Source organism: Anguilla anguilla, chromosome 13, assembly GCF_013347855.1.
Source record: "Anguilla anguilla isolate fAngAng1 chromosome 13, fAngAng1.pri, whole genome shotgun sequence".
In the NCBI taxonomy this organism is placed as follows: Eukaryota; Metazoa; Chordata; class Actinopteri; order Anguilliformes; family Anguillidae; genus Anguilla; species Anguilla anguilla.
Window position 1 is genome coordinate 14,360,459 of NC_049213.1, and position 11,929 is coordinate 14,372,387.

The 11,929-nt window shown below is 38.2% G+C and overlaps 1 protein-coding gene across 1 annotated transcript; it reads left to right on the plus strand.

Moving 5' to 3' along the window:
- Nucleotides 1-2,289: 2,289 nt before the first annotated feature.
- LOC118211471 (ganglioside-induced differentiation-associated protein 1-like 1) lies at nucleotides 2,290-10,253 on the plus strand. The gene is made up of 6 exons (XM_035388705.1): nucleotides 2,290-2,637; nucleotides 4,720-4,912; nucleotides 5,736-5,909; nucleotides 6,619-6,719; nucleotides 7,219-7,333; nucleotides 7,490-10,253. Exons 1-6 carry the CDS (start codon nucleotides 2,458-2,460, stop codon nucleotides 7,831-7,833), a joined length of 1,107 nt encoding a protein of 368 aa, XP_035244596.1. The 5' UTR covers nucleotides 2,290-2,457; the 3' UTR covers nucleotides 7,834-10,253.
- The last annotated feature ends 1,676 nt before the right edge of the window (nucleotides 10,254-11,929 follow it).

The window sequence follows — 11,929 nt, forward strand, 5'->3', positions numbered from 1 at the left end:
ACTTTCAGTATATATAATCTCTTTGTGACACACAGTTGACTAATTAAGATTTATTAATTTAAATTAAATTGTAGAACACACTTGACTGTTGTGTTAAAACGTCCGTCATGTGATCATTTCACCTGAAGACCTTTTCAAACAAAGATGGGTGGTTATGTTCATACGGCCTGCGGTTTTACAAATGTCATTTTTTTTGTTTCCATAAAATGAATATGGATCAGAAATTAAGAGTTGTATTAGGCTACTTATTAGGGCGTTCCAGGACGACTTTTAGCCCTCAAATAAAAAATATTTTTTTTTTACATATATGTATGTATAACCTATGTTGTCCATAAGTATTTGGACAATGACACATTTTTGTTGTTTTCACTTTGTGCATCTTGGATTTAAAATGTGGGAAAAAAAATTGATGAGGTTAAACTAGACTGTCAGCTTTAATTTGCAGGTATTTACATACATTTCAGGTGAACCATGAAGGAAATGCAGCTCTTGCACTGTGTCAATGCCAGTAAAACAGACAATTCTGTGGTGAAAAAAACTGAAAAAATCAATGAGAGACACAGCCAAAACATTGGGTGTGCCAAAAGAAACAGTTTGACACATTGACAATAAGCAAGAACTCACTGGTGGGCTCAGCAATAGCAAACAACCTGGTAGACCACGAAAGACATCTGTAGTGGCTGACAAAACAATACTTTCAGTTGTGAGGAAAAACCTATTTTCAACTGTTGAACTGATCGAGACTACTCTCCAGGATGTAGGCATAGATGTCAAAGACTAGAATAAGGAGCAGACCACCAATAAAACCTCAGAGCGTTCACCACAAGATGCAACCACTGGTACGCCTTATGAACAGAATGGTCAGGTTAGAGTTCACTTCACCTTGCAGCGGGACAATGACCCTAAGCACCCTACTAAACCGACCAAAGAGTTTTTCATGGCCAAAAAGCGGAATCTTCTTGACTGGCCAAGTCAATCACCTGACCTGAATCCAACTGAACATGCGTTTCATTTGCTGAAGACAACACTGAAGGCAAAATGCCCCAGAAACAACCAGGAAATGAATATGGCTGCAGAACAGGCCTGGCATAGCATCAGCAGGGAAGATACCCAGTGTCTGGTTATGTCTATGGTTCGCAGACTTCAGACAGTCATCAAATGAAAAGGATTTGCAATCAAGTACCAAATATGATGACTTTATTTGAGATTGCGTTAATTTGCCCAATTACATTGGGTCCCATAAAAGTGGGGGGACTAGTATGTATAAATCGGGCCGTAATTCCTACATTAATCACGGGATATGGATCAAAGCACCCTTAAAGCTGATAGTTTGGACTTTAACCTCATACGAATGGTTTTATGACTAATTCAATGGGCTGGAGCACAGAGGCAAAACAACAAATGTGGCACTGTCCAAATACTTCTGGACTATTCTCTCTCTCTCTCTCTCTCTCTATATATATATATATATATATATATATATGTGTGTGTGTGTGTGTAGAGAGAGAGAGAGAGAGAGAGAGAGAGAGAAGGAAGAGGTAGGGTGGGGATACTCTGTCCAGGACTAAGCTTACAAATTCAGATCGTATTCTGTTGTGCCCTCTACTGGCATAATCGCAATTTTGTATTAATGTTGTGGTTAACACTTCAACACTATTTATCTGTTTCCAGGGCCTTCAGTATGGAGTTCCAAAAATGCCAAACTGAAAAATAAAAAAATGAATGACTGAATAAATGAATGATTGAATAAATAAATGCTAGAAAAATGTAAAATGAATGTACACTGGAATAAATAATAGATAAAATCTGACGTAATTGGATATTTCTGCATTTATTTATTTGCCTAGTTATTTCCTTAATTATTCCTTTTTTATTTTCTTATTTATTTTCTTTATCATTAATTTCTGTATTGGGCTATATATATATTTCCGCATTTATTTATTTCTTGATTCATTTATTTCTGTATATACTTCCGTATTTATTTCCTTGTCCTTATGATAATGACGAAGAAATACAGAATGTATTTATTTATTCGTTTTATTGAGTCATTTATTAATTTATTTTTAAATATTACATTTTTTAAATTTTAAATATATGGTCCTCCATGCTTCAGCCCTCTATTCGAGCATGCTATTCACCTCTACGGAACTCAGTTCCTATTACTCGCATTGATAAGCATTCGGCATCACTGACATATATTGTTTTGCAATGGCTTGTAGATTCGTGATCTACAATGACATCGTCACGAGTTATTAAAAATGAAATGCTCACAGCGCATGTTCAGTCGTTATGATGTAATATAGAGTGGAATTGTATATTTGCTATGGCGCTTGAGATGAAAGTGCTTTGACAACAACATCGATGACGCTCTGTTCGTGGTGCTGAAATCTCTCTCTCCAACGCGCGCGCACGCACACACACACACACACACACACACACACACACACAGCCTCTGTCATGGCGTCTTCCAACAACGTTAACCCCATCAACTACAGCTGGTGGCCCATATCTGCGATGGATGAAGGCTCCAAATTGGCTGAGGAAAATGGGAGTCTAGAAGCAGTAGTAGAGCCAAGACCCTTTTCAAAAGACAGGCTGGTTCTGTATCACTGGACGCAGTCTTTCACCTCGCAGAAGGTAAGGCTCGCTCAGAAATCGGTTGTGCTTCTGACATTTCAGCTTTCAGAGTGACGACCATTAATTATTGAACGCGTTTTTCCTCATGCTGTTTATTTCGTATTTGCATGTGGTATTTCAGCAGCCTGTTTATGCTCGCTAGAATTTCGTTCTCGGTTGTTACTAGACATTTCAGAATTTTGCAGTAAAGCGTTGTTATATTTTCTTGAGATCCTTGGCTACTTAAAGGTTCGTGATCGATGCGTGCTGTATTGAAATGACATTTCAAGTATTCACCAAAGGCAAGGTGTTGCGTCCAGTTCATCCCTTTTCATTTCTTTTAGACGCACAAATGACTGCAATATATTTTCTTGAAATGTGTTATTTACAATTAGGTAACGGAAGAGCGGAAAATAGCAACAAAACATGATTTTCTGGTTTGGAATCTTTATTTCGTCGCATAACTTGTAGAACCGTTAGATTTAGATTATCTATGTAACAATAGATATACACGTGATAGGTTTACAAAATAATAGGCTACATATTTTGATATCTTTAAAAGTTTGCGTATAGACTGGAGAGCAAGGAAACGCGACCGCAGGCTATATTACTTGTATTGTCAACTTTTCGTCATATTAAGCACGAAGTTGTCTCCCTAATCGACCTATAAATTATTGGACGAAAAGCGGGTACAATTCAAGTTACTCGTCGATTATGGTCAACTTTTCCTTTTTCTGATGACCATTTAACAAATTTCACGTTGTCGTAAAGTGACTAGAACACGTTCCAAATGTTTTGTATTCACCACATTTATTGCAAAATCAACTAATTACGTAATAGGATATTTCGAGTCCGTTTTGTTAGCTTTAATAAACAAAACTCACATTTGCATCTGACATAATTTGCAAGGCTGTAGCCGATACTGCCCGCACTTACCACAAAAAGGACTGCGGATGAAGTGCATGCATACTACTCGAGAAAGTGGTGATTATAGAGGTGCCTGATGATAACTATTAGCCTGCGGTTGATTGGCGTTGTTAAGAGGAACGTTGTTAATCAATTAAATCTTGCTTACAACTGGCAGGATGAGTCAGGAGATCTTTCTGCCCTTTGGTGGATTTGCGGTCGCAGTCGACCGATGTAACCAATGCTTAATCCTGCGAATTTAATACTCAACTTTAAAAACTGCCCTAGTGGCTTATAAGCCCCGATTTTTATAAGTTCTGACAAAAGTTTTGTTTGGGGGGGGGGGGGGGGGGGTTACATCAGACTCTGGTGTAGGGGGGCTGCAGTGCATGCTGGTTTTGGCATGCTTCAGATCTGGTGATTTGTCTGAATCATTGTTTGGCTGGAGTTCATAAACCTCGTTTTCTGGCCTAAGATGGCAGCTGATTGAAATGAGACTGCTGTGGCCCTCCAGGATTTGTGTCTGACACTAATGCTTTAACGCAGGGCACCGAAGCCATGGTCCTGGACTCGCAGCGATGTTTCTGGTTTTTATTCCATCCGAGTTTGATAGCAAGACTTTGCTGGATGGTTAAAAGCCTGAGCCGGAGTTTTCTGAATGGGGAAACACTGTGTGCCTCCAGCACGTAGTCATCTGGATTCAACAAACCAGATGAATTAAAATGAATCCAGCTGCAGAATGTAGTTACAGGTTTGGAAGAAGCCAAAAGCTTGAGGACTATCTCTGGTGCTCAAGGACCAGGGTTGCCTACCCGTGCCCTAATGTAGACAGGATTAACTGGAGTGGAAATCACAAGTGTGCTTAACCACACCATTGTTAGGGCTTATTGCATCCTTGTGTCATAGGCAATTGTTACAGCAGGTTGTTTTATATATATATATATATATATATATATATATATATATAACTATTCCTGTATGAGGTGTAGCCAGTGTATGCAGAGTTAGTATTGGGAAAAGTCAGTGGTTTCATTAATAATTTGATTTCCAGAAATTAGGTCGGTAATCGTGGTGAGCAGACTTTGTTCCTGGGCTCATATGGTCTTTCTCCGAATTGCGTTTTTCCCGTGAAACTACCCTGGGAGCATGTTGCGGGAGTGGCGTGCCTGCGGTGACGCTTTTGGTTTCTGGCGGCAGGTGCGGCTGGTGATCAGTGAGAAGGGCCTGCCGTGCGAGGAGAGGGACGTTAGCCTCCCGCTCAGCGAACAGAACGACCCCTGGTTCATGAGGCTCAACCTGGGAGAGGAGGTGCCCGTGTTCATCCACGGGGACACCATCGTCAGCGACTACAACCGCATCATCGAGTACTTGGAAACAAACTTTGTGGGAGGTAGCTACCTAGTGTCAGGATAACCAAATGTTTGTTTTGTCATTCATTTGTGAACTTTTTTTCTGTTGTGGCATGTTTTGTAATGTTGTTTTTGTTATAGCACCCTTGTTTGTTTCCTGTGAAATTTATTTGAATCTACTGAGCTAATCTCCTTTTGTGATGCCTGGGTTTGTTTGCAATTAAACTTCTGTTTGCTTGATGCCTGCATGCTGCATTTATTTATCCATTTACCTCAAATCTAAAGCCGAAATATATATAGTGTTATCTTTTTTCAATAGCAGTAATTTGGACAGCAGTAATTCAATTTCCAAACAAATTCATAGGTCCATAAACAGTGTAAAATAGGACTGATTGTATTCCATATTAGAGAATCTACTATTTCTGCAAGCAGGAAATACAGATTAAAACATTCATTTGTAAGCAGTATATTACAATTTCTTATAATTTAGTAAAAATGATGATGGAAATTTCTTGTTAAAACAATAAACTGCTCCTTCTATCTATGTAAGCCCTTACAAAGCCTCTTGCAGAAAGAAACTGAGAAGACCAGAGTTACATCACTACAATGAACAAAACTGGCCTTCGGGGGAAAAACAGTGTAGATCAAACATGGACCGCTTATAAGACAAGACATTTTTGACGTTCAATTGCCCAATTAACTGACGCTACACAAGAGAACTGTCTTGGATGACTTCACATTCAACTACTCTTTCAGTGCAGCTAAATACTAAATTTACAGCTGTTGGTAAATGAATACTCCAGCATCGCACGTGTACATGCTTCGTATGCGTGTATGTGTGTGTGTGATGCCCGTGGTTCTCAGAGATGGTGGCCCAGCTGATCCCCGACGCCGCGACGCCCCTCCACGCCCGTGTGCAGCAGTACCGGGAGCTGCTGGACGGGCTGCCCATGGACGCCTACACCCACGGCTGCATCCTGCACCCCGAGCTCACCGCCGACTCCATGATCCCAAAGTACGCCACGGCTGAAATACGCCGTAAGTGAAGGCAGTTCGGAGCTACACAGCCCCCCGGCCTAGAGCACGCAGTGCGTGTGATTTTGATTTCAGATGCATTATTCTGCATGTACTGTAACTGGAATGATCAATTAAGCTTGGTACCAGCATGGAACAAAAAATTGAAAAAAAAGAGTTCATGGCACGTTTGTACATAGGTGGATATACACCAAAAATATGTGCTGTGAGTATCGGCCTTTTCAAGTCCAGTCAAGTCAAGTAGAACTTTGACTTGACTTGACTTGAAAAGATTAACCAGCTAAGTCGTTGACATATCTGACCTTCCAGACTGTTCTACAGCAGCGCTGTTCCAAAAGCACTTGCATAATTCATACCATTGATTTCAACTTGCCATCAGTCAGACAGTAGTGTCCTGCTCAGGATAATGGCCTACAGTAATCACACGACTTACAAAGGAGCTGCATCTGCAAAAAAACCTGAAGTGGAGACATGGAAAGGTGCTTGTGAAAAACAGTCGCCACATGTTGTATTTAGCAATGGAAATTCAGATGACGAGTTTATTGCTAACTGAAGAAGGTTAGGTTAGCTTAGACAAGGTTGGGTTAGGTACTGTTAGGGTTAGGTTAGGTTTCGTTACGTTAGGTTATGGTTAGGTTTGGTAGGGTTAGGTTAGGTTTGGTAGGGTTGGGTTAGGCTGAATCTTTCAGTGAAGTGGTCCCTCCCCCTGCAGGACACCTGGCCCATGCTGCATCTGAGCTATTGAAGCTGGACCAGGAAGAGTCCCAGATGGCAGAGCTGGAGCCCTATCTGTCCAAACATAAGAAGCTCATGGTGAGACGTGACCTGTTTCCCTGCTGTGGTACTGTACAAAACAGAGATACTGCCACAGAGGCAAGGATCCGTGGCTATAGCATTGTCACAAATCTGTAAAGCCCCCCAACTATTTTCTTAGAATTTCACATTTTACAATGTCCAGGGTGCCACCACTGCATTCATGTGCTATACATGCTATAATGCCATACACAAAAATGGGTACTATGACAATGAGACAATGACCACTACATTTCATTACATGGCAAAAAGTATTTCGTTTTACAGCCTAGAGGCTGTTTCTCTGGGATCAAGGATATTTAGCAAATGTTGCATTCCCAGCTCCCAATATTCAATTAATCCCAATTAATACAAAATACTAAATTAACACAAATTGAAGGCTTTTGTGGTTTCAATTTTACAGACACCAGGAATGGATTGTGAAATTGACGTTGGAGTTTGTCATGTAAATGTTCCTCCTTTACAGGATGTTTGTATCTTTTTTAAATCATTATTTCAGGCTAAGATTCTGGACCACGATGACGTTAACTACCTGAATAATATTCTTGGTGAATTGCATATGGTGTTGGATCAAGTGGAAGCTGAACTAGAGAAGCGGAAACTTGAATATCAAGGTTGGTTTCTGGTCGTGTCTACAGGTGTACAAAATCCATTTAATCTCATTAATCCCTCATTCCAAGCATTTATCATGTCTGAGTGTGGGAGTGTGATTTTAACAGATTAGGGGTGCGATATTTTAAGAGAAATGTCAATTTTTTTCTGTGCTCCAGGACAAAAGTGTGAGCTCTGGCTTTGCGGACCCGATTTCTCTCTGGCCGACATTTGTCTGGGAGCGACTTTGCACCGCCTCAAATTTTTAGGACTTTCGAAGAAGTACTGGGAGGACGGGAGCAGACCCAACCTGCGGTCGTTTTTTGAGCGCGTGCAGAAACGCTACGCCTTTCGCAAGGTCCTGGGCGATGTGCACACCACGCTCCTGTCTGCCGTTCTCCCGAACGCCTTCCAGATGGTGAAGAAAAAGCCGCCGTCATTCTTCGGAGCGTCGTTTCTAATGGGATCGCTAGGAGGCATGGGGTACTTCGCCTATTGGTTTTTAAAGAAAAAATACATGTAGTGAAAGCTGTTATTTGGCTTCTGTTAGCAACTTTTTGCTAACAGAAGCCAAACGTTTTGGTTTTTGATGCCATGTTGTTGTTTTTTTGACATTTTCAAAACACAAGCGAAGTGTTTGTAGAAATTTGTTAAATTAATAATGTGTGTACAGAAGATAATGAATTTGGCGTTTTTTTCATGTTTTTATGTGGCATATATAAAAAATAACCCGTTTGTACACCTGAAAGAACAATTTAAAAATACTTTAAAATTATTTCAAGATAATTCAGTATAGATAATCTGCATTACATTTAGAATATAATGTAAGATTGTTCTCTAGACAGAAGTATTATATAGACATAGACACTGCATGAAGTGAAAAATTGGATTTTTTCATTGTATCAAAAATTTCTAATTTGCAGTTGAATATATCATTCCACAACTTATTTTAAATAATTTTCAAACAACTTTGTGAATATTTCATAAACTGTAGTTGAAGACTCTTCACCTTCAGTTAGTAGTCTGCTTTTTATGAAATGTAATTCAATAGCTAAGTGGACCTTTGAAACCTACAAACAAGCAGTCTTTCCTCTTGGTGTTTGCTATTTTATGCATCACTATCTTTTGATATGGAAACTGATTTTTCACTGAAACCTTGCCGTTAAAAAAACATCTACTTTATATAGTGCTATTTTTCTAATTGCCAGAAAGTACTGCCAGATATAGTTGTAGAGGCTGTTCAATCCTCTCAGTTGACATACATTTTAGCAAGAGTTCCTTCTGTTATTTTGATGGTTTTCAAAGATGAATGGTTTTCCTCTAACTACCACACTCAGAATGTGGAAAAAGATTAGTCCACATGAAAAATATATCACTGTGATACAACTGCTTTCAATACACATTGTTAGAATGTAACCAAAATTACCTGTTTACCACAAAATTCACTTTTGTCAGTGAGAGGCATGCTTGAAGTATGAACAGGGTAGGCACTCTAGAAAAGCAACTGGGACAACTATTGTTCAGTAACTGATAATGTAATTGTAATTCCACCCTTATGGCATTCATGAAACCTCTCTTTCCCATCTTTGCTTTTTAACTGCTGAGTATAGCTCATTCATATGGGAACTGTTCCTGTATTTAAAAAACTGAACTTACCTGACATCTTGGCCAGATGCATGAAACTACAAGGTTATGAGCCTGATAAAACAGACTACATCTCATGTGATATACGGTATCTCCATGGAACCATGTGTTGGCAACTTTAAGAACTGATTTTAACCCTTTAATGAGCTTAGTTGTAAATTACTGTGATATGACTGTTATATTACAAGGTGGGAAGTTTTTTTGGGCTCTTATTCAGTTCAGAGTATTATCAGTTTTGAGAGTTATCCAGAAACCAAAGACAGTGATGCATGTTGTTGATGACTAAAGTATAGATTTGTGTCCATGTATGGAGGGCTAAAGTAGTTATTGTTAGCCTTAGTGTTGTTGAATTGATTATGCAAAATGGTAATGACTGTTTGAGGGTATTTTGAACTTTTCGTCAGTAATTTAAGATGGACACTGCATGACAAAACTAAATTCTCTCATACAAACAGATTCTCCATTGTAATTATGTGTGGGCAGATGATGGTCTGGGTTTGAAAATACTGTAAGAACATTATTTTGGTATCATCTGTGTCATCTGCCGCAAAAAGCTTCAAGAAGAACAGCTAAAAACGCAAGAAACCCATTGTAACAGAGCGAAATCTCCGTTCCTGAATTTGCTTACGGTTGTTTGGCGCGAGTACGCCGCTTTCATAAATGTAGTGCGCACCTTTTATGTTTACAGGTTTGTCAACTCGAAACACATTCGCTTCTGTATCTGTTAACCACAATACTATATTGCAGATCACTTAAACATACACATCTGATTTCACACGTTAAATAGATTTATTTTAGCATACCATGTTCATTAAATGCAATGTCAGCTACTAACCGTTGTTTGTTCCGTTCGTTCCATGTTCAAACAGGAATGACGTAATCCTAACGTCACGATTCTGTGCAATTATATTGGAAGCGCTGGAGAGTAAGAATTGGCTATTTCAGGCGGGGGGAGACCCTAAAGTGCATTCGTGATATTTTCTCATACCCAATTAGATATGTGATCATTAGATATAAAGTAGCAACTGATAATATATGTATAATGATTTCTATGTGTAAAAATATATACTGTCATTTCTTTTGAGATAACTGAATATTGTATGGAAATGGTATAGTCCGGATAATGTGTAGCCTGTATATGACCAGGTAATTTGCTCTCAGTGGTGGCTGGCACTCAGTAGGTGGGTGTAATTGAATGTGTATAATTGATGTACTGATTCTTTTTTATATAAATATAAATGTTTGTATAATAGTTGGTGCCACTTTTGTAAATAAAACACCCCACATGGGTTGCACAAGTCTGAGTCTCATCTCCAAAGTTCACTGTAAATTCAGCTGACCAACCATCCTTGTAACATCCATGAAGAAGTGCCAAAAGAATGACTGTCATGTAATGAGGAGCAAGGTGACTGGGTGGACACCAAATTAGCATACTTTAACCAGTGTCTTTCTGCCATGGGGGATTCTCCTTTCAGTATGAAAAAATGACAAACCTTCAAAAATTGTGGCAAAAAGAAGTAATGTATCAAGCCAAAATTTGATACGATTTTATCAATGTTTCAGAATGTACTGTTCCTTTAACCATTCACTCACGCATTGTAGGAGTCTTGTAATAGTACTGTAAAACAGAAACACAGACAAGACCTCATTCTGTAAATTGGCATGTGTATACATTGGACTGTATGGAACAACATGAAAAATTGAGCAAAGTTTTAAAAAGTGGTTTTGAGCTAATTAGATTATTAACTTTAATTATTAATTTGTTAATTAATGCACAGAATGAAGTCTTCAAAACATTCAAATATTACCTTTGTTGTACAGCAAGGCTTTGTGATTGCAATTAGACCAAGGTATTGTTTTTACACTGTAGGTCTCAAAAGTAGATGTGGGTAGGCCAAAAGTGGAGTGAATTTGTCCCTAATTTTCTTAATGATGGTTTGTGTTTTTTTTCCTCAAAAGTATACCAATGATCATAACTATAAGGTCACATTATGGCTGTCAAACAACAGAAAGATCTGAGAGCAAAGATTGAAAAGAAGCCATTTTCCCCAGAATTACCATAAAGCTCGTTTTACATTCATTTGGATTAAACAGTCATTGACAACACTTTTCATTGTTTTGTTTTTTATTTATTGCCAAACCTATATAAGTTTGAATGGAAAAGGAAACATCTGGTTTCTTCATCAAAGTTATAGACATTGTAATTACCATTGGCAATGTAATATCGGCAAATAAAACATCGCAATGAGCACAGTAAATATGCCCAGTAGACAAAAAAAGGACATTTCTAAACTATATGTTTCACAAGTCTCCCAAAAGGTAGATATTGGAGAATTCAAATCTTGTTTCAAATGTGAATTATTTGTCATACATAAAAAACAGCTCTTTTAAGAAGATGACATTATTTTGTGCTTTTTATTTTTTGTAAGCTTTTATGGTCATTTAAAATGTTTGTTTATTAGTATTGATAAGTTGTCATAAATAAAAGTTCCAATAAAATGAACTGTCATTAAAGCTTTATTTTTTTTTATAATTAATTGTTTGGAGTGGAAGTTTTTGTAAGCTATTGGCTATACTTCACTTGCCAATATAAAATAAGAACCCACTATAAATCCATTTGAATATTAAATCTGAGGCACAGTGTTTTAGATTAACTGCGCTCTCCAGTTTATGGAGATTAATGATTAAATTCCTGCTGATTTTATTTATTAAAGAATATGTTTTTCCATGAGCAGTGAAGTGTTTCAGCATGTTACTGTAAGTGTCGTTCTTCTGATTGCACCATCACAAAGACACCTGAATGTAAAAAGTCACAGTATGCAAGGATGATATAGACTATGCTTTTGCCTATATTTTTATTTCAGAATTCTGTAAATGGTTTGTTGATATAGTTGTCAATAACAATAAGCACTACCATTTTTTAGATATACATATGATTAAAGAACAGGAAACATTTTGATGGTTGCTCTCTGTGG

What these genes read in the sequence shown, in the direction of transcription:
- LOC118211471 (XM_035388705.1), top strand. Translation starts at nt 2,458, where the DNA reads ATGGCGTCTTCCAACAACGTTAACCCCATCAACTACAGCTGGTGGCCC. An exon ending in GGAAACAAACTTTGTGGGAG is followed by an intron (nt 4,913 to 5,735) that starts GTAGCTACCTAG and finishes CGTGGTTCTCAG; the next exon opens with AGATGGTGGCCCAGCTGATC. An exon ending in CGCCACGGCTGAAATACGCC is followed by an intron (nt 5,910 to 6,618) that starts GTAAGTGAAGGC and finishes CTCCCCCTGCAG; the next exon opens with GACACCTGGCCCATGCTGCA.